General features: G+C 29.9%; 3 protein-coding genes and 1 pseudogene across 4 annotated transcripts; 3 read left to right on the forward strand and 1 right to left on the reverse strand.

Annotated features, from left to right (window-relative positions):
* The first annotated feature begins 616 nt into the window (after window positions 1-616).
* On the forward strand, window positions 617-2,534 carry LOC149878298 (ribonuclease P protein subunit p21-like). The gene is made up of 4 exons (XM_090073172.1): window positions 617-924; window positions 1,286-1,386; window positions 1,690-1,772; window positions 2,214-2,534. Exons 1-4 carry the CDS (start codon window positions 787-789, stop codon window positions 2,321-2,323), a joined length of 432 nt encoding a protein of 143 aa, XP_089929298.1. The 5' UTR covers window positions 617-786; the 3' UTR covers window positions 2,324-2,534.
* Window positions 2,535-2,893: 359 nt separating this feature from the next.
* LOC149878299 (protoheme IX farnesyltransferase, mitochondrial-like) lies at window positions 2,894-6,674 on the forward strand. The gene is made up of 8 exons (XM_090073168.1): window positions 2,894-3,030; window positions 3,225-3,337; window positions 4,449-4,596; window positions 4,952-5,076; window positions 5,369-5,439; window positions 5,524-5,612; window positions 5,930-6,160; window positions 6,308-6,674. Exons 1-8 carry the CDS (start codon window positions 3,006-3,008, stop codon window positions 6,634-6,636), a joined length of 1,131 nt encoding a protein of 376 aa, XP_089929294.1. The 5' UTR covers window positions 2,894-3,005; the 3' UTR covers window positions 6,637-6,674.
* Window positions 6,675-10,540: 3,866 nt separating this feature from the next.
* Window positions 10,541-11,578, forward strand: LOC149878300 (uncharacterized; annotated as a pseudogene).
* Window positions 11,579-13,003: 1,425 nt separating this feature from the next.
* On the reverse strand, window positions 13,004-22,361 carry LOC149878301 (uncharacterized protein C16orf52 homolog A-like). Of its 2 annotated transcripts, none has more exons than XM_090073171.1 (3): window positions 22,167-22,314; window positions 13,591-13,809; window positions 13,004-13,402 (listed from the first exon to the last, which is right to left on the reverse strand). In XM_090073171.1, the coding sequence occupies exons 2-3, from the start codon at window positions 13,700-13,702 to the stop codon at window positions 13,194-13,196; spliced, it is 321 nt and encodes a 106-aa protein (XP_089929297.1). In that variant the 5' UTR covers window positions 13,703-13,809; window positions 22,167-22,314; the 3' UTR covers window positions 13,004-13,193. The 2 variants fall into 2 exon arrangements, with proteins under 2 accessions (XP_089929297.1, XP_089929295.1); XM_090073169.1 differs by having other exon boundaries at window positions 13,040-13,402; window positions 22,227-22,361.
* Window positions 22,362-26,460: the final 4,099 nt, after the last annotated feature.

Genomic DNA, 26,460 nt, shown 5'->3' on the forward strand with positions numbered 1-26,460 from the left:
ATATATATATATATATATATATATATATATATATATATATATATATATATATATATATATATATTGCAAAGGAATTTCTTTACATTTTAAATTTCAAACTACTTTTAATTTTACATGCAGCACTTCCATTAGTTAATTTCTAATAAAGAAAAATTAAAAATCATTAAATTTATATTGTCAAGTTGAGGAAATATGTTAAAATGTAAAGGCACTGATAAAATATCAGATTAAGTATTATCAAAGGCATCAGAAACTTGTTGTTTATTGTTATCATATTATAACTTGTTGTTTACAGTATCAGTAAAAATATTAGCAATAAATCTTATTGACACTACTATATTTGCCAATACTTTCTGAAAGTATCATTAACAGCCCTGTATATGTAGTATATATTTATTACTATTGTTGTTGCTGTTATTTATTTTGTTGTTGTTATCATTATTATTATTTTTACATTTATTTTTACATAAAAAGCTTTTTGCTAAATTTATTCTAAGGCTGAAGTATTAGAGATAAATTCTCCACTAATATACTGATAATATTTCAAGCATTTTATTTTTGTGGGTTTGTTTAGCATTCCTGTTTGCAGTAATATATTTAATATATATAAAAATATCCATGTCTTGTTATAGTGACAGTAATCCAATAATTTGTTTATAACCAACAATCAACAAAACAATATAACAAAACTTTCCCTAAATATAAGAACGTTATGAATGTATGCAACCAAACAACATTAAGAGTAAATTGGATCAAATGATCTAAGTTGACAAATAACCAAATAATATGGAAAGCCATCAACAAATGCTACCAAGTAATATGGATCATCATGCTAAACAACCAACCAATATTGGAAGTCATCAAACAAAGCTGCCTACTTTACCAGGGAGGGATAGCTATGAACGAATGAACTTTCTAGTTCAAGTAACACTATTAATTAACTTTGCAATTTTATGTGTCATGTGTTTTGTATATTAGGATTATGATTTTTTTGTTACCTAATTGTCCTGTGTCATAAATCAATGACCTATTATTCTAAAGTAATAAGAAAAATATTAATTTGGTTTACTTTTTGAATAAGGTTGCCTTAAAATCAAAAATTCATCTATATCAAGTGTTTTTAAAACCTTTATGACAAATCATAGATTTTATTATGGTGTAGTAGTATATGACTTTATTATGGTGTAGTAATATATGAGAATGTAGATTCTTGATAATGTTTATCTAACTAGAAGTTGAACTTATCTACTGGAAAATTTTTTGACTTCATTTTGGAATTTTTTAGGGAGCAATGACAACTTTGGCAAAAACACCACATAACATAGAATTGGTTAGACACTATATGAAGTCAGTACATGGCATTAAATCAAAAAAAGTTTTGAGATGGTAAAAATATCTAAAGTTTTGCCACTAGTTTATTTTTCTTTCAATGTTTTTTTTTATCGATCAATATATTTTGTGTTGATAAGAATCTTACAAATTTCAGGTCATTGTAAATTGTGATTCACTAATAAAATGTAATTATATTAAAAATAAATTAGTCACAATAAAAATAGAATCTCACAAAATTTGTATAGCAAAACACATAAGTCTGAGTTAAATAAAAATAAGTTATAGGTAAAATAAATTATATATATACGTATTCAAATATTTACGCATACATAAAATGTGCTTAGATTATTTTACTAGGTCTAGAGAAATGAAACACTCTTATTGCAGTGGTTGCCATATGCTGCTTGTGGCTGGAATTACAACTCAAGTCAGAGTAAAAGGTTTGTTCAAAGAAAAGCAAGTTTAATTTTTGATAAATTATTTGAACTTCTTTGTCAATGTCAAAACTATATATACTATAGTTATATAAACTATAAATTTGAACTTATTTGCTAATGTCAAAATATTTTGAGAAAAATAAAAGTTTCTCTAATAAGTGAACTTTTTTTTTGCAATTAATTTTTTTCAAAAAAAAATTTTAATTAAAAAAAATATATATTTTTTATGATTTCTGATTTTTTTTTTTTTTTTTTTTTTTTTTTAACAAAAAAAAAAATGTTTTTAGCCATGAGAATGCCATAAGAATAATGTTGATTCAAAGATGCCTCTACCTTTTCTATTTACCTATCTTTTATCAATATCATTTTCATGGCACTCAACATAATTGTCATTATCATGATTTAATTTTATCTAGCATGTTTTTTTTGAAAATTTTTGTTTAGCTAACAGGAGGCTTGTTTCAACATGTTTATCATGCAATAGTGTTAAGCGCATTAGTACCAACAAGCCAAAGAAGAAAAAAATGGCAGCTGACCTAAAAGACAGTGTGTAAATGCAGAACTCATGCTGTTTGTTATTGCAAAACAAAAAAATGTCTGGTCATTGCAAACAGAATTCTTGATTGTGATTTCACTTTAGTATTCTTAAATAATTCGAAGTGTTGGTGCAGACAAAGTTTAGAGCAATTTTCTAAATGTAGATTTCTTTAAATTTTTGTACTTTAATTTTATTGAAGGTTAAGAAAATGAGAAGCAATCTTCAAATTTTTTTAGGTTAATTGAGGTTATTTGAGTTTATTGCTATAAGCTATTTACTTTCTATAAAACAGGTTGTTTTCCTTTTTCTAAAAAGATTGTTAATCTGCGTTTTAAACAATCATTTTTGATTCTATAAAAAAAATTTTTTTCTTTTAAACTTTTCAATGATATTTCAAGAATAATCTAGCTCAAATATAACTACATCATCACCACAAACCATCGTCATCATCATGCATCATGCATTAATATAATATTTTACTCCCCAAAATGTTAATTAACATTATTCTCCTTTTTTTTATTTTTATGTGGAAGGTTTTTTTACAAAAATTTAGAAATGATTGTTTATGACTTTTAAAAATAGCTTAATAAATCATTGGTTACATCTTTGGTGTATCTCTTAATTTGATTTTCTGTTTTAATGTTTCTTTTAGCTATAGACACTTAATCAAAATAAGTTTGAATGGCTCATAGCATATCATGTTACCTTCTTTTTTAAAACATGGTAGGAATTTTTTTACTGAAATTCTCGATATATGTAAACACTTTAAATCATAATTGTGTTCAATGTTGTAATATCATTCACTTTAGTACTGTCATCGTTATTATAAAAAAAAAAGTTTTTGGTCTTAATTAGTTTTCCATTTAGTTTTCATTCATTTGCAATTTATTGATTTTTTTTTATTGATTTTTAAAAAGTTTTACTGCCGCGTACACAATGCTCCATTTTCCTTCTTAACTACGCAAAGCATATAAAGAGTTTTCATCTGCAGTCTTTGGGAAGGTCTGCTCAAAAATCTGCACAGTTTAAAGTAAGACTTTTTGTTCGCTTTAAAGTAATAAATATGAAGTTTTTAATACTATTAGGAGGTTTTAGTCACATATTGAAGAATTTTGATAAATGTTGACCATAGTTTTGGATAAATTCATATCTTTATCTTGTTTCATGTCGAAACTAAAAAAATTATGATTATTATATGTTATTTTTGATGTGTTTTATAGTCTTAAAAGTTATTTTTAAAAAATATTACACAAGTTTTAAACTTTTTTAAAAATATTTTATGAAAAAACTTTTTAAAAAAACTTTATGACTTTTTGGTGAATTATTTATTTGTGCTAATAAATTTCCGTTTTTACTGATGTACTTGTAATAGGAAGTGGGCTGATGATAAAAATAAGACTTTAAAACTGCCACATTGCTTCCTTTTTCAAAATGTTGAGGCAAAAAGAATGGTATCAGCTATTGTTTCTTTAGCAATACTTTCTTTAGTAATGCTTCAAAAGTTTCTTTTCTGATACTTTTGATCTGATCATTGGAGAGAATGTTAGAGACATTCAAATTAACAGTGGATCAAGGTCAAAAGGTGGATCTTTCTGAAACTTTGACCAGATAAAAAGTAAACTAAAAGAAAACCTGAGTTTACAGTTTCTATATATGTGTGGTTAAAATTTTATAAGTGGATTGACAAGCTTTTTAAGGATTTAAAATTTTGAATCAGTAATAATAAACCAGTTGTTTTTTTAAAGATATAAAAAAATATATTTATAATTTGTGAGTCACATAAAAGGTTGTTTTTAAAAATCAGTTTGAATGTTTCTTAAAATTGCTCTAAAAACAAGACTTCTAAACATTAACCTGAGATGAAACAAAATGCAAATGACATTTTTGTTGCTTTTTAACTTGAGTTAAACTTAAATCAGTTTTTTAATGTTTTAACATTTTTTATTGAGTATTAATAACAGCAAGTATCAGAGTTAAATATGGTTCTGTAATTTTTATAATGTCGTTCTTATTTATGGAAATGTTTTCGTTTTTTGATATTGGAAGCCTTATACTTGCAGTAAAAGTTCAAATCAAGATGTTTAGACTAAAGATCAAGTCATAAAATAGTTTGAAATTGTAAATTCTTTTTACTATATTAGCCTCTAGCAGTTGTTGCTGACACTTTTCAGAAGAAAGATGATAAAGAAAAAAAATTTACTAAAGTTGACGATTGGACAGAAGTTAAAGCTCACTCATTAAAAGAAAAACTTGGAATTTATGCAAAGTTATCTAAAGCTAGACTAACTGGTAAATTTATTACTATTAAGTTTCTGAGAAAGCTTTCATTAAGAACCAGTACATAAATTGATCATAGCCTGTGTTAAGGGCATTTAGAAAAAAAATAAACAGAGAAAATATTTTTTGTAGAATGAATTATTTTAATTTGTGCTCACTTAAAAGTTAAAACCATTACTCCCATCATATGCCATCCAAATTATATTTTTAAAAGAAATTTTTATTTTTGTCTCTGAAAATTTCTTTTTTAATGAATTTTTATTTTTTGTTTGCACATAAAAAGTTAACAAGTTAAATAATAGCAAAATAAAATTTTAAAAAAAGTTTTTTCTTCTTTTTGGTTATTTTATACTTACCATTTGTTTAGGTCTTGTTGTTCTTACTGCAGCAGCTGGTTATGCGATCGCACCAGCACCTATGATGCCACTTGCACTGATGTGCACTGTTATAGGAACCGCACTTTGTTCTGCATCTGCCAATTCTTTGAATCAGGTTTCTTTTTTTTAAGTTAAGTTAGTTTTATTTTTTTTTTTAATTTGGTTTAGTTTTTTATATTGTCTTTTATTGCTACATTAGTTTTACTTTCATTATTGTTATCCTTATTTTATATTATTTATTTTATATTATTTATTTTATATTATTTAATTTTATATTATTTTATGTTATCATTTTATTTTATGTTATCATTTTATTTTATGTTATTTTGTTTTATATTATTTTGTTTTATATTATTTTGTTTTATATTATTTTATTTTATATTATTTTAATTTGTATTATTTTATAGTTCTTAGAAGTTCCTTATGATTGTCAAATGACAAGAACACGAGACCGTGTTTTGGTACGAGGCCTTTTGAGGTAGAAATCGTTTTGTTCCAGAATTCTTTGATAAAGATCTTTTAGTGGTTGCTCTTTCATAGATATTTTCTTTTATTCTTGCAGGCCACTTGATGCAGTTCTATTTGGTATTGGAACCGGAACTACTGGGATTATTGCATTAAGCTTTGTTAACCCAATCACAGCTATACTAGGTAGTTATATTTAGGCCGAAATCGTATTTTAATTTAAGATTGTTTATACCAATAATTGAACAAAATATATTTATGTATCAAGTTTGTTGTTGTTGAAGTTTCTTTGTTTTTTTTTCAACATTACCGTTATTTTAATCAGGACATTTTAAAACAAAAAAAAAAAAAAACAGGACAGGGCATGAAAGGAGGATAGGTTGGGTGTGAAGAAAAGAGGCGGAATGTTTATTTGCCACCCATGAGTTTGTTATCATGAAGAACTTCTAATAAGGTCTAATAATATTTATCTAGAATTTTTAAACAAACGATTTTTTGTTCAGGTGCTCTTAATATTTTTCTGTATGCTGGTATTTATACACCATCAAAACGCTACCATATTGCCAACACGTGGATCGGTTCATTGGTTGGTGGAATCCCACCTGTTATGGGGTGGGTGGCATGTACAGGTAGTTTGGATATGGGTGCATTAGCATTAGCAGCTGTTCTCTACTCATGGCAGTTTCCTCACTTTAATTCTCTGAGCTGGAGCTACAGACCTGATTACTCAAGAGGTAAAGTGGTTATTGAAATTCTGAACAAAAAATTAGTTCTATTAAGTTTTAATTTATCTGATGGTTTGGGATGTAATCTTAGTGTATGTTAACACTTTTCTACTTTTTTTTATTAGAATTTTTATTACTAATTTAATTATGCTTTAGCTGGTTATAAAATGATGTCTGTAACAGATCCAGCGTTGTGTCGCCGAGTAACGTTGCGTCATGCTGTACTTCAAATACCTATAGCTGCCGTCGTTCCGCTGCTTGGAATTTGTCATTGGTGGTTCTTTTTTTTGTCTTTACCGTTCAATTCTTACTTGACGTTGTTGTCTTGGCGTTTTTATAAGTCGTCGAACAGCAATACGGCACGCAGTTTGTTTCGATTCACTCTGCTCCACCTGCCCGCTATAATGTTGCTATTACTAATAAGCAAGAAAAGAAACCAAAAGAATAACCTGTTAGTGGAACCTTTATCTGCTGGAAATGAGTAAATTATTTTCAATGAAATGCTATCGAGAAAACCTTTCAATATTTTAAAGCTTGTTTTCCTTTTTCCACATATTTACTTCTCGCAGTCTCATAGAATTGACTTTTTGAAGTTTTGGACTTTTTTTTTTTTAATTTTTAATGGGCGTTAAATTTTAATTTAAACAGTTTTTAACACAGTAGATTCCAACCCAGGGCTCGATCCTATAAGGATGAAAAATCCGTAATTTACGTAAACTACAATCTTATAAACAAAATTTTGCAAAATTTTCGATTAATTTACGGAAAATTTCATAAAAATTTCTAAATTTTGCGTAATTACGTTTTAACCAAAGAACGATTGTGCAAAGTAGTGCCAAGGTTCGTGATTTTTTCTTCAAATCATGTCTTTTTTTTTTTTTTTTTTTTTTTTTTAAATTTCAGTGAATATTAAGTGTTTCAATAATTTTTTTTGCATTTTTCTAAAAGTAAGCATTGCGTGAGAAGCAATTTTTAACTTTATTTAAAATTTTAAAAATCCATCAACTTGAAATAAAAACTTTTATCAAAAGAACTAAACAAACTCACGATTGATTACAATGTAAGACATGAAAGACGTAATACAATAGGCGTCCATCACTCTACAAAACAAGGGGTTGAAAGCCGAAGTATTTAATGAAGTTTAATTTTAATAAAAATTGAACATTACAGAGTACACAATTTTTCCAGCTCTAAATTTAAGAAACGTGGACCCTTCTTTTGGGACACAAGGTAAACAAGGAATATGATAAACATATAATATAAATATAAAACCTTTATTTTCGTACGCAATTCTGAAAACGATGAAATGAGATTTGTTTACAAAACATAGATAAGAAAAATTCTTTTCTCCAAGGTATATTCCTTGTTTCTCTTGTAAGGGTCTGCGTATCGTTTCATTTCCATATCGTTATCATTCCGGTATGAAATCGGAAAAAAAAAATCATCGGAATGACGAGAGTTCCGGTATATACCGAGATTTAAACTAACGTAACAAGCTTTGCAGGATTGGGCCCAGGTTAGACTACTACTACACTTTCAAGCAGTTTGGTCTTTATATCAACTTCAATAATGGTTCTGTTTTACTTGCAGAACAGACCCTCTCTTAGTTTTGAATTTTTTCTATTCAATAATAGCCTCTGTATAAAAACGTCTAATCATCTGGATTATTTATTATCAGCAAAGGACAATACCAACAGAACAAGGTAGAATGAGAAAATTACATAAGTATTTGTCTACCATTAAACCGTTTTGTTAAAAACTTTAGTGCAACCGAAACACCGCATTAGACTATTTTATTTTCAGCCATTCCCAGGTTTCTTATTGTAATAATTTAAATAGTTTTCTCATTTCTATTGATACGCATGACAATGACGTAATAAAAACTGGTCTTTTAGTCAATTTGCTTGACGCTAGAGTTGATTACATGCAAACTGATTAATAACCTTGAACGTAGTGATGAAGGGAGAACGCCGAAGCTTCGACGTAGCTAAAAGTCGCGTGTGAATGTGTTTCGAAATCGTTAAAAGTTGTATGAAATTTAATTACACGGTTTTCAAAATCGTATTACTTCGAATAAAATATATTTTCGCGGTTTTCAAAACCGTAGAAAGTTGTATAAAATTTAATTTGACGGTTTTCAAAATCGTAAAAAGTTGTATAAATTCGTAAATGGCGTGTTTTAAAATTGTTTAAAACTTCTAACGGCACAAATAAAAATACAGAATATACAAAAGATATGCTAAGACCCTTGCTTTTATTTAATGATCATTCCAGATTTCAAAAACCCAGTTCTTTAAAGATGTTTAAAAGTTATTTGCATATTATCGATTATCTAATCTGAAATAATCCTAGCATGCTACCCTACCCAACCCTAGAAGAGAATATTAATTATATTTCTAGTTCAACAATCCTGGAGATAGGTCTCCGTTTCATTTTTAATGTGGCGGTATCATTATCATCCTAGTTTGAATCATCAACATCATCATCATTTTGGTCTCTGTCTGGAGCAGATCTAGCTGCGATTTGCTCTTCCATGGAGCGGTATTCCCAAACTGGTATACTAGTATTTTCAAACTGGAACTAGTAAACTTCAGATAACTTTGCTTACTTTAATCTAAAATTATTTAAATTCAAATAATTTTTAAAAAGTTCGTTTAACTTTGACAACATACACAAAGTTAAAAGTTTTACAGCTTCGTTAAATATAATGTAAACAAATTTACACGATTTTTCTTCAACTTTTTGCGGCTTTCAACATCGTTTTAATTAAGTTTTAACGACTTTTAAAGGTTTTTAAAGTCGATCAAAAATTAAAGCTACAACTTTTTACGGCTTCCATAACCGTTTAATTAATTATTTTTCGAAGTTTAACGGATTTCAACTTCGTTTAATTTAAGAAACGTCGCCAAACTGACGACTTTCAAAGTCGAACAAAAAATATACGACTTTGAAAACCGTAACTCGATTGTTTTATTAGGCACAGCGAGTAGATGATAAAATGCAAGAAACCAGAAGAATATTTCAATAGCAGTTTATGTAATACCACTGAAGGTTTATAATTCAACCTCAACATTTAATGGTTTATAATTCAACCTCGACATTTAATGGGAGGTTTTTAGAAATTTTTAAAATACCAGTGAAAAGGAGTGAAACTACTTTTCCATTGGTCAACGAAAAATTACTCCACGCTTTTTTTTCCCACCACATATTTAAAGACCTTTTTTTTTCTAAAACATTTTCAGTGATCTATAAACTATTACGTTATTTTGTTTACAAAATGTTTGTTGATGTAACTTACAACATATTTAAGTTTGATTGCGTACTTTTTATTTTTCACCTGCGTCTTTATTTGTATGCTTTCCGATTCTAATCAACTAGCGCACGTCTAATTTGAAATTCAGTTAAAAGACTGGTATCACCCAATCGAACTTAAGTTATGAAATATGACTTGAAGTTTCAAGTTCAATTCATTTTAAATAATGTCAGGATGATTAGAAAGAATACGGTATACGGAATAAGGGTCTGCGTATCGCTATCGGTATATCGGTATGAACCGATATTTTGAACCGATAACGATATAAAATGATAACGATATCAAACGATATGAGTTTGTCTATGAAACGATAACTTATCGTTTGAAACGATAACCAAACGATAACTTATCGTTTGAAACGATATTATTGGCTTTTTTTTATCGGTTTATCGGAATACATAAAAATAACGAGAATACCGATATTTATCGGTATAATAACGATATTTTTTACAATATTCCAATTTATTTTTTTTTAAAAAGCCAAATTTTAGTTCAAATATATAATAAATCTTCAAGTCGAGTCAAGATGTCGTTTTGCCTATCTTTACCGGTTTTACAAATGAATCCTTCCCAATTGTATATATTATCTGGATGTCTAACTTCACAAAAATTCTGTAAAGAAAAAGTGAAGCAACACTGTTCTCTAAATTGACCCCCAGGTTGAAACTCTCCCCACTCCTGATTTTTTTACATTTAATCAATTATATGCATTAGTAAACACAATATATAGGTTGTCAAAAAAATCTGAACTAAGTGCTAAATATGTTACTTCCAAAATTAAAACGCATAATTTTTGGCTTTTTTTCTTCCAAAGTTTTAATAAAGTCAGCCATTATTGTAGTCAAAATAACCCATTAATATATATATATATAGATTAAAGTACCTTTGATATACTCTCTAGCCAGTGTGTGTGTGTGTGTGTTTGTGTGTGTGTGTGTGTGTGTGTGTGTGTGTGTGTGTGTGTGTGTGTGTGTGTGTGTGTGTGTGTGTGTGTATATATATATATTAACACACACACATACATATTGATATTATATAATATACTTCAGGTAGAATAATGTATTTGATAGAAAGTAATGTATTTCAGGTAAATAGGAGTACTATTAGGCGAACCTCTGATATGTATCCAGACAAATAATTAGCCAGGGTCAAATACTTTAAATGTAGCTAAAAAAATCTGTGGACTCTGCTATTTAAATCTTAGTATAGATCATTTATATTTATGATTTTATAATTTCAAAATAAGGTTAAAATAAGATCAGTTAAAACATTTTTTCTCTTTATGTTATTTTATAGTTTGATTCAATATATTTTTTATTGTTTTTACTTATTTCAAAAACTGTTATAAAATTTTTACTATTAATTTTAGAGGAGTTTCTCATGATTGTTGCAAAAGTAAAGCTGTAACCAATATAGTAGATATTAGTGAATCACTTGGAGATAAACATGCGGAACAAGTAGCATCTGGATTGTTAAAGCATAAAATGGAGAGTGAAAGCATTTTAAGTATAGAGCAGTTCAAGATGTCTACAGGTGGAAATCTTTTCTCTGTTACAGTTGGAGTAAATAAAGTTAAGTCAAAAAGAAAGAAAGTAAATCATATCTATATAAATAGTAAATCATATAAATATTATGGAGCTATCAAATGCATTAGAACTCTCTAAAAATAAAACCAAAAAATCATCTTCTACTTTACACAGGAATCTAACAAGTGCTGTCGAATCGATTATTAATGTTAAAAGGACTGAATTGCAGGAAACTCTGAATATCTTTAAATAGTGGTCAAAACTTCTTAAAAGTTATTATTGTTTTCGATCCAAAAAATCATTATTCTTCCTTTGAAATATATGAAGATTCTGGTGTCAAGCAATGCTATATTCTTGCCATTGAGAAGATGGTCTTAGAGGATAATGGCAATCTCCAAAAATTATTGGCACTTCTTCAACTTGAAGAAGTAAACTTCAGTATGGCTTTTTACCTAAAGTGTGCAAATAGTATTTTTAGAACTTTCAAGTCACTCTGGTAAATACACCTGCCTGTATTGTGAAGGAGAATGCTCCCTTGAAGCAGGGAAACTAAGAACGTTGGGCTCTATAGACTTATGCTATGATTAATATGTATATGGTGGAAAAAAAAGATTGAAAATGCAGGAATACAAAAATGTAATAAATCCTCGTTTCATTTACTTAAAAGAGATCAAGAAACTTTTCTTGAATATATTGTTTCTCCACCTGAGCTTTACATTATGATGGGAGTTGTGGATAAACTTTGTACTTTGCTTTAATACGTTTGGCCAACTTTTCAAAACTGGTTGAAAACACATTACATATTAATGAGAGGGTATCATGGTGTAGGTTTAGATGGAAACAATGATAACTGATTTATGCCCCTGTTAGATATTTTGGAGAAGGATGTGACCTTAACTGCAGCAATCAATATTTTACCAATAATGAATTGCTTGCGTAAATTTTCATTAGTGAAATCAGCTGTGTTTGGTTTGGAAATGGGTACAGATATTTCTGTTAAAATTCAAGATTTCAAAAGTTCATTTTCTAGTCTTCAACTATATACAAAAGATGTATTTAGCTATGACTTGACAGTTTCATGGAAAATACATATTTTAGTGTGTCACATTCTCTAGATTGCAATAATATTAGCTTAGGTAGCTATGAAAAGACTTGGATGAACTATAAAAGAAACATAGGACAAAAGGTTATGGAGAGCTAAAATCTGCTGTGGTAAATTTTAATTTAAACAAGCATAAACTTAAATATCATTTGTGATACAAATGTATTTATATTATGGTTTTTTTGTAAATGAAATAAATAAATATTAATGGGTTATTTTGACTACAATAATGGCTGACTTTATTAAAACTTTGGAAGAAAAAAAGCCAAAAATTATGCGTTTTAATTTTGGAAGTAACATAATTAGCACTTAGTTCAGATTTTTTTGACAACCTATATATTGTGTTTACTAATGCATATGATTGATTAAATGTAAAAAAATCAGGAGTGGGGAGAGTTTCAACCTGGGGGTCAATTTAGAGAACAGTGTTGCTTCACTTTTTCTTTACAGAATTTTTGTGAAGTTAGACATCCAGATAATATATACAATTGGGAAGGATTCATTTGTAAAACCGGTAAAGATAGGCAAAACGACATCTTGACTCGACTTGAAGATTTATTATATATTTGAACTAAAATTTGGCTTTTTAAAAAAAAATAAATTGGAATATTGTAAAAAATATCGTTATTATACCGATAAATATCGGTATTCTCGTTATTTTTATGTATTCCGATAAACCGATAAAAAAAGCCAATAATATCGTTTCAAACGATAAGTTATCGTTTCATAGACAAACTCATATCGTTTGATATCGTTATCGGTTCAAAATAATAACGATACGCAGACCCTTAATACGGAGATGAGGACGCGCTATAACAGAATTGCATGTCTGTTTTATTTTAAACATAAAAATGTAATAAATTTGAACAGTGTACATGTTTTTAGTATTAGAAACATTTGCCACACCAAATTTTACCTATTTGTCATACAAATAATACCAAAAAATTATGTATTTTTAGAATTTCTCTTGTTGTGTTGAGTGGATTTAGAAGACTAAAAATCTCAACACTTTCGAATAAACTTAATGTTATAATCTTATAATAAATACTTTTTCAGAAGTTTACATATTTACATATTTACATACTTTTAAAAAATTTTTTATCAAAAAATCGGCGCTCTGAACACGCTTCTTCTCATAACATTCCAACTGCAAAAAAAGATAGCGATTGTTAGCACAATAAGCGATGTGTAGAACAAAAAATAGGAGTAGCCTATTGATGCATTTAATGGAAGTTTGTATGGATCTCCTCCAATTTCATCTGCACCGAATCCACATGGAAATAAAATAGCAGCAAAGCAAAAAGAAGCCACTAGAAAATAAAATTGTATTTTAAAAATTGAAAACTCAAATTTACTATTGCTTATAATTTATTTATTATAATTTATTATTATTTTGATAATTATGTCATTTTCATAACTAGATCATAAGGCTACTATTCTTTTTCAACATAAAAATATATATTCTTCAACAAGTAAATATAAAACCAATAATTTATACTTGCAGCTAATCCAACTATTTGTGCAAATCTTTCTGATGACTGTCGCCATCTTGAGAGAACCAAAAGAATAAAAGTTCCAATATCAAGGCATATTCCAACAATAATAAACATAAATGTTGCCACCCAAAAAGAAGGTGGCTTAAACTCTTCACAAAACTCTTCATCTTTTTGGTTAAAAAACTGAATACATATATGAACAAGACCAAAGCGAGTTGTGCCTGAAAGCAAAAAAAAAGTCTAATATATAAACATTATAGAAATTTTTAAGTGTATATACTATTGCGGCAGAAAGTAAGTATTCACCCTACCCAAATCGTAAAAATAATAGTTTAATGTGGTATTTCTTATTTTTAGAAACATAATAGAAGCAATTATTGCATGTTATAGTATTGTTATTATAATTAAGTTTTTAATAACAATTAACAAATAACTTTTTTTTATTGTCCTAAAAACTTTCAAAATGGTTCTGACCAGTTTTGACTTTAGGCCAAGTCATTAATAAATTATTATTATCCATTGTTGAGATGCATGTTGGGTTTTAGAGAATTTTTAGTTACAATTTGTTAGTTTAAGCTAATACTGATTAATTAATGTCTTTGGTTTTTCATTATTCATATTTGGCCATTTGTCTGATATATTTTGTGTAATTATTCATTTTTATATTTGAAGGTATGCCCAAATATCGTCAACTGACAACAGAAGAAAGACTTCGCGCAGTGTCCTTGGCAGAAACAGGTGCAAGTTTAAGAAAAATAGCCAGAGAACTTAAAGCAACACCAATGGGTATTAAGAAAATAATAGATAAACATATCGAAACTGGCTCAACAGCTGATAAGAGGCGATCTGGAAGACCAAAGAAAACAACTCCACACACTGACAGAGTGTTAGTTCGAATGTCCTTGCAGGATCGTAGACTCACTGCCCCTCAACTCGGTCGAAAACTTTCTGAAGAACATGGGGTTACTCTGGCAACTCGAACTGTACGTCAGCGCCTTCTGAAAGCAGGTCTTCGTGGATGTGTGGCTGCAAAGAAGCCACTGCTTTCAGCTACAAACGTTTGTCGACGATTGGCATTTGCAAAAGCACACAAAGACTTGACAGTAGATGATTGGAAACATGTCCTGTTCAGTGATGAAAGTTCTTTCGAGTTGTTCCTTAGTTCCAAACGAGTAATTGTGCGAAGAAGAGTTGGTGAAAAATTCAGTAAAAACTGTATTGCGCCAACTGTCAAGCATGGAGGAAAGAGTTTAATGATTTGGGGGTGTATGTCTGGCTATGGGCTTGGGCACCTTTATCGATGTACTGGAAGTATGAACCAACACCAGTACATTGATGTACTACAAAACACAATGTTTCCTTCTGCTAGTGCACTGTTTGGGCAACTTAACTCGTTCTTCTTTCAGCATGACAATGCATCATGCCACAAGGCCAAGACTGTCACAGATTTTCTTCGACGTAATCAGGTGGCAGTACTTGATTGGCCTGCTCAGAGCCCGGACATGAATCCGATTGAAAATTTGTGGAGCGTTATGGCAAAGAACATTGAAGGAAAGAGGCCATCTAACTTGGATAGTCTTTGGTTAATTTTGCAAGATGCATGGAACAATATTGATGATGTTACAATTACTCGCCTGTTTGAGTCAATGCCAAACCGTATGAAACATGTTATTAAAGCGCAAGGTTACCATACTAAATATTGATCAAACTGCATGTTCTTGATACAGAGTGTTGTTTTTGATGATTCTGATAAATAAAAATTGTGTTTGCAACAATTTACAATGTTTTTAATTGCTTAAAATAATAAATGTATGCAAAACTCAATGGTGTATACTTACTTTATGCTGCTATAGTACATAAACATTATATAATTCAAAAATTTGAAATTTGTAGTTTTGTTGATAGTAAATTTTTAAACTGTAACAATGCCATAAAAATCAGTTTAATTGGTTGAGGTTTTGTGATTATTCAGAAATCTCCACTTTTAATAAATTGCTATTCTCCCATCACTCAAACAAATCAATAAAAAAGATTGATGAACAGTCTATGTGCTCAAAAACAACCTGCAAGAGTTTTTTTTTCTATTTTTTGTGAAGGACAAATTGATTTCTTAAATCCGCTTTTCTCTGCAATTATTAAGCAGTGTGCTGAGAACCACAGAAGCTCTCAGCACACTGCTTTTGATTTTAGAAATCTTCACTGATTTGGACCTAATTTTGCATTAACAAAAATTTGTCTTTCAGCTATTCTGCAAGTGCCTTTACATTGACCTGAATTTTTGTGTGCATACTCTACAGGTTATAAGGCACAAGTTTTATTAACACTGTTTTGGAATTAGGACCATTGCTGAAAAACTGTGGCCACAAAATCATTTAAAACCACAAAATCTCCTCATAATATGGATTATTCAATTTTTGAGTGAAATGACCAACTCTGGGGACATTTTTTGAAGTATTTGCTACCCTGAGCAGTTATCTATGTAAAATATAATGAAATGCATGTACACAAAACACAATTTGGGGGGTTTAGCAAAATAAGTAGATTTTAAAATAGTAGATTTTTTAAGTAATTCGCTCTTTTCATTATGTCCGTATGAATTTCATTCAGAAAAAGCATTACAGATGTATTCCATATTTATTGTTAAAAAAGTTGAGTGTGCACTATACTCATATGCAAACTATACTATATAAAATACTGTAAGATGACAAGTGAAATGACAAGTGGGGTAAATGAACTAAAAGGAGAGTAGATATGAAAATTGTTTGCTTTTATATCAAAACTATTTTAATCCTAATTAAATATATTTTAAAGTTCTGAAACTAAACTAAATTTTAAATTTTGTGATAAAGCATTGCTTAAATTTTAGACCAATCTCCAAATAAAAGGTTCACCCTCACTTTTGTTACCATCCATATTTCTGAATACGGGTAAGGTTTCAATTTGTTTCAATTGCATATATTGTCAATAACATCAATTATATTTTGGCTTATAAGTCTACAAACTTTTGCCTGTTTTTTTTTTAAATTCTTTCCATTTGCACAACTAAGAGTTTTATTTCAAGACTGATAAAACTATTTGAATACTGTTGCATTTACAGGAGACTAAGCAATTTCTCACAATGCCAAATTATGCAAGAGGTCACGAGGAGAACAGAAAAATTGTCTGTCCAACTTGCCTTAAAAAGTGCACCAGGCAAATAACTTCATTCCAAGCGGAGCGTTTGTCAAAAATCTATGGCATCAACTTTGACTTGGGTGATGCAAGAGTGCCTCAAGGAATATGTGATACACGAGATGAAGGCAAAGAAGTTGTTTTACCATCACTGTATGACTTCAAGTTTATCTGTGTCAGATTGGAAATTCATGGCAAAAACTGTGACTGTCCCATCTGCAGGATTGGGTGTCTAAAGCTAAATGAGAAACATCCGCTATATGTTTCTCGAGCTGATGAGAAAGGGCCCACTGTGCGCTGCAACGATTGTCTGAGTCCCATCAGGAAAGGCTTTCCTCACAATTGTAACCAATCCACATTTCGTGAAAACCTCAAAGTGCTAACTGCTCAAGATGAGAAAGTTGTAGAACAGATTGCTGCAAAGGTGATTGTAAGCAAAACAGCTTCACCAAAAGGCACTGTAAGGCTATCAAAATCATCTGGAGGACCACCTCTTCCTGTGACTCCAGGTGCTTCATTTAATAGTGAATACCTCAAGTAATGTTACATTGACAGGACAAATATTTTTATTCAAGAAGTATTTTTCTCCTCAATAATTTAGTAATTGGAAAAATGTTTCTTAAGCCAATTTGTAATTACAGGGCCAAGTGGAGCTATACTAAAAATCATCTCTTCTACTTTAAAGACACAAGACATGGTCAATGTTTAGCTCAACATAGGTTTATCTAATGTGGGAATGATGAAATTGGCAAGAGTAGTAAACCAGACTTCAGGCACAAAGCTTGTTGAGCCGAATTTCAACAAACATTTTCTGGCTGCTGGTCGTAAACTGAGTGATTTTTTTACCCACTCAAATATAAAGGCTTCTGATGCAAAAGGTGAAACTGGTTCAGATCACACTGTTGCCCACTGTAAAAACATCAATTACCTTATCGGTACAATCAGCACATCTCAAAATGTTTCAACTGAGCGAATCATAAAAATTGGAATCGATGGTGGCAAGGGATTTCTGAAGTTTTGTTTGGGAGTCATCAACGGAGCCACAAAAAGAGTCCCCACCTCAAAAGCATCTCTTGACTGACAGGCTTGCAAAAGATACGGGTGTAAAGCGCCAGATGCTTGTGGCAGTTGCAGAAGAGCTTCCTGAAACTTATGAGAATGTCCGCCAAATTTGGTCGCTCATTCAAGTCAATAGAGTGAAGGCCATTGTTGCTTGTGACTTAAAACTGACCAACATTCTCTGTGGGCTTCAAGCTCACTCAAGCTCTCACCCTTGCTCTTGGTGTAGCATTGATTTCACAAATCTAGAGAAGGCTGGAGCCTTGAGAACACTTGGGTCACTCAGAGAAAGCTATAAAAGCTTCTTGAGTGCAGGGAGCATTCTTGCCAAGGCAAAACACACTGGCAATTTTGTCCATCCACCTATCCTCAGTGGAGCCAATGATACTCTCATTCTGGACAGTTTGCCTCCACGGGAATTGCATCTTTTGCTTGGAGTTGTTAACCACATTTTTCAGAAGATGAAAAGTGTATGGCCCAATGCCGAAAAATGGCCAACTTCTCTTAACATGAAACTGAGCCCCTATCATGGAGACATGTTTGAAGGAAACGATTGTTGCAAACTTCTTCGGAATGTGGATAGGCTTCAACAGTTGGCAGAAACTGAGTCGGGTTTCCAAGTTTTTGGATTCATCGAAGCGCTTAGGAAGTTTGATGCTGTAGTGAAAAGCTGCTATGGATCAGACCTTGAGGATGACTTTTTGGACAAAATCCAACAATTTCAAGACTCATACCTTGCCATCCCGAATGCCAGTGTTACACCCAAGATCCATATGGTATTTCACCACATCAAATATTTTGTGAACTGCCACATGTCACCACTTGAAATTTACAGCGAACAGGTAGTTGAAGCAGCTCATCAAGACTTTTCTCATCATTGGCAATGATAAAAACGACTCTCATCTCATCCAGAATACGCTCTTAGACATAAAAACTGCCTTGTGGACTACAACAGCAAGCACCTTTAATAGTCTTACTCTGCCAAAAATGCCACATTTTATAATTCTAAAATTGTGCAGCTTATTTAGAACTGTTTAATTAAATTAGAAAGTAGGTGTTTCTTGAATCAAGAAAAAAAACTTAAATTGTGATTGAGAGTAAATTGTTAAGTTATCAATTTAAGAAGAAAATAAAATTTTGGGGTTAAAAGCTTGCACTTCTAATATTTGAGTTTTCTTCAACTCTTCATTTCAACTGTTTCAGCTGACTTACCTGATTAAAATTCAAGTTTTATTGCAACTAAAAGTTTTTTTCAGCTTTGAACCTTTACTAAAGCCCCAAGGTGCATGAAGAGGAAGCCTTAAGTTAACTTATTGGGCAAAAACCCCAATTTGTGTTATGTATACATGCATCCCATTATATTTAACAATCTAATTTTATTTTATAGTTGGTTACTTATAGCTTTTTCATTTTGAACCTATACTAATGCATAGAGAATGTACACGAAAAAGGCCTATTTTATGAAAATGTAAAAACTGACCTAAAAGTTACAATTTTTTGATAATTTTCAATAAGCTCTAAAATTTTTTATATTAATTGGTGCTCAGGGTAGCAAAAAATGCAAAATGGACCCCTCAGTTGGTCATTTTCATTGAAAATTGATTTGCCAATTTTATAAGGAAATTTTGGGGCTCGAAATGATTTTTTGGCCACAGTTTTTCAGCAATGGTCCTAATTCCAAAACAGTATTAATAAAACTTGTGCCTTATAACCTGTAGAGTATGCACACAAAAATTCAGGTCAATCAGACAAAATTTTTTTACCAAAACTAAAAACTTTTGGTACCAACACTGTCAAAATGTATGATTTTGCAAAACGTTTTGGCCTATAACTTTATAACCAAGCAAGACATCTGCATGAAATTTTATACATTGATAGTAATACTATATAGGTACAACACCATAAAATTTCATGAAGTTCCAATGACCCATTTCAATTCTATGGCTTGTTTAGTAAATAATCGAAACAGTAAAAAAATTGGGAAATTTTCAACTTAAAAGTGATTTTTTTTTCTCGGACCTAATAGATGGATTTCAAAACTCCCATTTCTGGACACCTACATGTGTCCACTATCACCCCATATAATTGGCTTATTTGGGTTAGCTAGAAGGACACTATCCCCAAAAATATCAACTGTGTGTAGAGAGCCTATAAAACTGCAGTGGATTCTAACTAGCTTGCCAATTCAGCTGTGGTGCTGTATAAAGAATATGATAAAGATTATATGCTGTATAAAGAATATGATAAAGATTATATTATATTAAAAATGGTTTGTCCGGATACTTTTTTCCGTTAATGTATGTGTGTGTGTATGTATATATATATATATATATATATAACATGCATAATTTTTTATTGATTCAAAAAAGTGTTTCTTGAAGAGAGATGCTCTACACATAATTTCCTAAAAAATTATATAACATGTACACTAAAACATAAACATGAATTAGTTAAATTTCCATACAGCCAGAAATAAATTCTTAAAAATGCACCTCTTTAAAAGGAAAGATGGCTTGATTATCAAATGAAATAATGATGGGGTCTTCCTTGGTTGAATGTATCAACTTTACTAAGTGCTTTGTCACTTCATTGAACAACTTCAAGCTCATCCAACCAGAGTCTGCAATTTAGCCCTTCAACCGTTCTAAGGCCCCAAACAAAAAAATAATTATCTTAGAAAGATGTTAGTTGGCTGCAATAGACCTACCTCTGATTCATGTCAAGTTTAGACTTTTAACCAGACTTATAGTTTTATCAAGTTTTATCAAGTTTTACCAACTTATTATAGGAACTCTATGTTGCTTATTCCACAGCACCCAGAGCCCTGCACTAAGCATATAAAGCAGTCATTTGCTATTTTAAAATGCATATTTTTAGATTTCAACTAAAAACTTATGAAAAAAAGAGGAAATTTCAAGTTCCTTCTTTTTGCCAGTGTATACCGGTATATACAGTATCAGAAGCACAGTTTCAACCTCATTTTCTGCACTTTCTAATAATACTTTTTAAAACAAAAATTGATTAAATGCAAAACTCCTGTATTTCAAAAAGATATAGCTACAACATTCAAACATCATCTGTGGTATTTAGTCAAGAAAACAATTTAACTTTATTTGGTTTAAATATTCAATTTAGCAAAAAAAAGACAAAAGATTAGCAGCATAGAAACAAGCTAGATCAAACCAACTACTTGTAAGACCTTACTTGAGCCTTACTTGAAATTTATCTTACTTGAGCCTTACTTGATCCTTATTTGAACTTTATCTTACTTGAGCCTTACTCGATCCTTATTTGAACTTTATCTTACTTGAGCCTTACTCGATCCTTATTTGAACTTTATCTTACTTGAGCCTTACTCGATCCTTATTTGAACTTTATCTTACTTGAGCCTTACTTGATCCTTATTTGAACTTTATCTTACTTGAGCCTTACTCGATCCTTATTTGAACTTTATCTTACTTGAGCCTTACTTGATCCTTATTTGAACTTTATCTTACTTGAGCCTTACTCGATCCTTATTTGAACTTTATCTTACTTGAGCCTTACTCGATCCTTATTTGAACTTTATCTTACTTGAGCCTTACTCGATCCTTATTTGAACTTTATCTTACTTGAGCCTTACTTGATCCTTATTTGAACTTTATCTTACTTGAGCCTTACTCGATCCTTATTTGAACTTTATCTTACTTGAGCCTTACTTGATCCTTATTTGAACTTTATCTTACTTGAGCCTTACTCGATCCTTATTTGAACTTTATCTTACTTGAGCCTTACTTGATCCTTATTTGAACTTTATCTTACTTGAGCCTTACTCGATCCTTATTTGAACTTTATCTTACTTGAGCCTTACTTGAAAACCTTACTTGACCCTTACTTGAACCAACTACTTCTAAGGCCTTACTTGACCCTTGTTATTAATACAAACTGTAAAATTTTACAAATATCAGTATTTGTAAACTTTATTAGTGAATATCTGCAAAAAAAATATTTTTTTGAAAATTTACTTAAAAAAAATAACCTAACATACTTTAACAAAAAGTAACACATCAGTATATATATTTCAGTATAGAAACTTTTCCACACATATACACACACACATTCTATTGTTATTTTTAAGTAATATTTTCTTTATACTATTTTTTGTGTTTATTACTATTAGTTTTTTTTTTTTATTTATTTGACATTTGTTACTTTTCATTTTAAAAACTCTAGTTATTTTGAATACTTTTTTTTGTTGCTAAATTTTTAATTGGTTTTCTGAAGTTTAAAAACACAGCTTCCTTTTTATACTACAAACAAACAAACAAAAATAATAATAATAGAATAAAACACTGCATTTAGTAGCTACCTATTAAGCCACTTTTTCTAGATCTTCAACAAATAGTAAGTACTAGGAACTTGCTCTGACCTGCAACATTGTAAACAATCCATGATTGTGTACCAAGTGCAGTTATTCCTAGACACACAGAGATAAACAAAAGAACTGGTGAAATGATAGCTTTCATCTTGATGGTTAAATCTGGTAATTATATTAAAACCTAAACGAAATAACTCTAGTAATATATTACAATAACATATATATATATATATATATATATATATATATATATATATATATATATATATATATATATATATATATATATATATATATATATATATATATATATATATATATATAAACACACACACACACACACACACACACATATATATAAACACACACACACACAATTATTTATATGCTTGACAGTAATTAGTTCGTGAGATAAAAGTATAAGATTTAATAAAATAAATTTTTGTTAAAAATGATGACTTGATAAGTCTAAATCCGCTGCCTGATGGAATTGTTTTATTGATTGAATAATCTAGACCAGCGAAAATATTACGCAATTGGTAACTCAATAAATCAAGTAAATATATTTATGTGTAAATATAAATTAATCACACAAAAAACCTGTGCTGTTTTAAACGCATAAAAGTCCCTTTTTTCAAACATCTGATCATTTGATTTTTCTTATTAGACTGATATAGAAGTTTCTTACATCATTATTAATAGATAAACCAAATGTCATATATGGCATTTCTGCATACATGTACGTCGCTCCACAGTATTGACGTCATGTTAAGATAAAGTTCAGCATCTTTGTAACTAATTTTTCAAGAATTAAAAATAATTTTTCAGCTTCAGAAGGCGTTTCGTGGGTGTTTTAAAGACCGTATTGTGAGATTTAATACAACTAATTATTTTACATGATCAAATGTTGGGGGAAAAAAAAAGATTAATTAGTATTTAATATTATCATTTCTTACTTTTGCAATTAAACAATCTGCTTAATACTATAATCTCATTCCTATATATCATTTTGAAGAGTGCTTGATATTAATCTTTTATTGTCCTATGAGAAAAAAGATTTGTCAGTATTAATCCAGCACCTTGTATTTTATACACAATCTAATGCATTTATCATATAATGAATTAAAAAAAGATTAAATGGAATTTGAGGAAGAAATTTAAAAAATTTCTCTCTTATAGTTGTATCTGTTTTATTAAGACCCACCACCAATTAAAACCTCAAGGTTGACTAAAGACAAATAATTGCTGAAAAGCATTTGGATTTTGTAACTTTTCCTTGTACTTTCAAAACTTGTCTTGCTTTTTATTTTTATTACATTTGCTGAAAAATGAAAATTTCACAAAACTTGTAGTACTAATTGGAAAACAAACAACACATAATAAATCACACAACTTAGATGCATGTGCATATATGTATGTATGTATGTATGTATGTATGTATGTATGTATGTATGTATGTATGTATGTATGTATGTATGTATGTATGTATGTATGTATGTATGTATGTATGTATGTATGTATGTATGTATGTATGTATGTATGTATGTATGTATGTATGTATGTATGTATGTATGTATGTATGTATGTATGTATGTATGTATGTATGTATGTATGTATGTATGTATGTATGTATGTATGTATGTATGTATGTATGTATGTATGTATGTATGTATGTATGTATGTATGTATGTATGTATGTATGTATGTATGTATGTATGTATGTATGTATGTATGTATGTATGTATGTATGTATGTATGTATGTATGTATGTATGTATGTATGTATGTATGTACTTCGCTAATCTACTTAATATCTGAAAGTGTCGTTAACGATGTTCTCTCCGTCGTGTAAGGGGGACGTCAAAAGTTTTTAAAAAACGTCGGATTTTTTAATTGTACCACAAATCACTGGATAAAAGCACTTTTTTTATAGTCCTCATTATAAAAGAAACACCAAGCTGAATGTTTTTAATACGATTGTTTAAGTATGTCTTACCCTAAACGAGTACTTTGAACGCTCGTTTATTAATTTTTAAAGTTATACAAAAATATTTGTTGATTTCAATATTTATATTTGCAGCATAAAAGTTTGCAAAATTACTCTGAAGAATGTACACAATATTCTGACTTATTCGCATTTTTCTTGATTTCAGTTTTGCTCTGGTTTTTAGCTAGAATGAATTATGTCTCTCCACCCTTCACCTTCATACTTTGTGAAGGACGCCAAATGATATAAATTGAAAACAACAATTCATAAACGTTTTATAGAGGTTTCAGATGTGAGCTTTACAGCTCTTTCTACAGATTGAGAATTGTTTGGCAGATCAGTAAGAGAAAGTTGATTAACAGTTTGAATAGCTTGATGTAACTCATTTGAAGAAATGCAATTGGCGCTATTTTCTTTACCTAACCTCCCATTTTTGTGAAGTGTAACTGTAAATGCCTAATAATACTGGTAAAAAAAGATTTCATGTATTTCTACTTTTCTACTTTTCTACTTTTCTCACAGAGAGTAGTTCTTTTTCCACCTTTCTACTTTTCTCACAGAGACAAACTATGTGTTTAATTGTGCGCTAAATGTTCACTATTTTACTATTACATCAAATTATCAGCGGATAACACTTTTTGAAATGTTCTGGATATTTTATTTTTCAATGGTTTGTCTTTTATAAGAGGGAGGTTCGGATTAACTCTATACCAAAGCTTTTGCAAGGCATTACTGACCTTTGTCACAATTGATTCAGAGTCAATTTTATGTCAATTAAATAACTCTTTCTCAATCTTGTAACCGTATTGAATTAGCTGTTTGTGAGTTGGTAGATCTCACTCACGGGTAAATCAGAGGGTTTTCCAGCAAATCTTTCATAATTATTACGACTTTTGTATAAAACCTTTGCAGGTGTCCCAACCTTTTTTGAGCTCATTTTGATATCACAATATGAATTATCTGACATTAGTTACACACTATTTTTCCATTACTAAGGTTGTCTTTCATTAATATAGTATTAGTATAAGAAAAATGTTTTAATTAAAAAAGTTGTAAGAAACTGATCTTCTATATAAATTAATAAAAAAAAATATATATGTTTTGGAAATTTAATATGATATAAACAATTAATGTTATGTATCCACTTAAAAACAAATTAATTTACTTATTAGCTTGATAAATAGTATTTTTATCGACCGTACAGCTCATTAGTTTGCTTTAAACTGCGGATTACACTATGCTTACTAATAAAAACCGTTTGAAAAATGAAGTTTCCTTTCCGGACACTAAACAACCAGTTTTTCTTTTGAGGTTCCCAAAAAGATTACTTTTTTTTCACTTTTTCTTTTGGGGTAATGAATTTCTATATATACAATACAATAATCCTACACTGAGCCAAGTATTATCTCGTACATGACAGTGGCTTACTGGATAATGGCAATTATCAAAGTGTACTAGACTGAGCATTACTGAAAACAATGTGCTCAGAGATCATTTTGTTTATTTTTAAAGATATTCTCCTTTTTCAGATAAGACAAAATCCGTCATAACGCCTTAAATCACACAAGTCAATATAATATTTAGCCAACAATAACTTCTTTTTCGGAAAAATGGCAATTAATATTATGTTTAATATTTCCTTTTGTTTGGATGATGACCTTCATGCAATATTGTTTTAATGTGTTGTTGATCTTGCGGAATCATAATTTCTTGTATATTTTGTCATCTGCCATTCACAGTGAGTACTGATTCCTAAGGTGCCCCCCAAAAAATATCTTCCTTATTTTCTGACTCCCAAACTTTAAATGGCTTCTTATTGGTTATTTATACAACCACAAGAAATTACAGCTTATTTGGAGGTATTTTAAGTGTCCCCCAAATTATCTGATTTTTTGCCTGCTTAAAGCGAAAAACGACTAAGGGCCTGTTTATATGGAAAGCGGGCTGGCTCAGCAAACGAGCCAGCCCGAGATCTCGGCATACGGGCTGGTTAATTTCTTATAATATAAGTTTTATTATTAAGTTTATTATTTTACGCGGAAGCTTTTAAATTTAAAAAATGTAAGAATTTGTGCGCATGCGTACAAATTTATATTATAAAGTTGTACGCATGCGCACAAATTCTTACATTTTTTAAATTTGAAAGCTTCCGCGTAAAATAATAAACTTAATAATAAAACTGGCAACTTCCGTTTACTTAAAATTTTAGTTGTTTTGCTTTTATAATTTACCAAAGATCCAGTATCTTTTAAGTAATATAAAGTAATAGCTACTTTTTTATCTGCTGATAGAGCTCTAG

The sequence above is a fragment of the Hydra viridissima genome, unplaced genomic scaffold (assembly GCF_058129835.1).
Source record: "Hydra viridissima isolate aposymbiotic clone 2 unplaced genomic scaffold, HvirCarnegie_v1 scaffold_15, whole genome shotgun sequence".
Classification (NCBI taxonomy): Eukaryota; Metazoa; Cnidaria; class Hydrozoa; order Anthoathecata; family Hydridae; genus Hydra; species Hydra viridissima.

Excerpts from the sequence above, each read along its gene's own strand:
- LOC149878298 (XM_090073172.1), top strand. The coding sequence starts at position 787 with ATGGAAAGCCATCAACAAATGCTACCAAGTAATATGGATCATCATGCT. Across the intron at positions 1,387-1,689 it reads TCAAAAAAAGTTTTGAGATG|GTCTAGAGAAATGAAACACT; the intron begins GTAAAAATATCT and ends TTATTTTACTAG. Across the intron at positions 1,773-2,213 it reads AACTCAAGTCAGAGTAAAAG|CTAACAGGAGGCTTGTTTCA; the intron begins GTTTGTTCAAAG and ends ATTTTTGTTTAG.
- LOC149878299 (XM_090073168.1), top strand. The coding sequence starts at position 3,006 with ATGTTACCTTCTTTTTTAAAACATG. Across the intron at positions 3,338-4,448 it reads AAAAATCTGCACAGTTTAAA|CCTCTAGCAGTTGTTGCTGA; the intron begins GTAAGACTTTTT and ends TTACTATATTAG. Across the intron at positions 4,597-4,951 it reads ATCTAAAGCTAGACTAACTG|GTCTTGTTGTTCTTACTGCA; the intron begins GTAAATTTATTA and ends CCATTTGTTTAG.
- LOC149878301 (XM_090073169.1), bottom strand. The coding sequence starts at position 22,323 with ATGAAAGCTATCATTTCACCAGTTCTTTTGTTTATCTCTGTGTGTCTA. Across the intron at positions 13,810-22,226 it reads GATTGTTTACAATGTTGCAG|GCACAACTCGCTTTGGTCTT; the intron begins GTCAGAGCAAGT and ends TTTTGCTTTCAG. Across the intron at positions 13,403-13,590 it reads AATAGTTGGATTAGCTGCAA|TGGCTTCTTTTTGCTTTGCT; the intron begins GTATAAATTATT and ends TTTATTTTCTAG.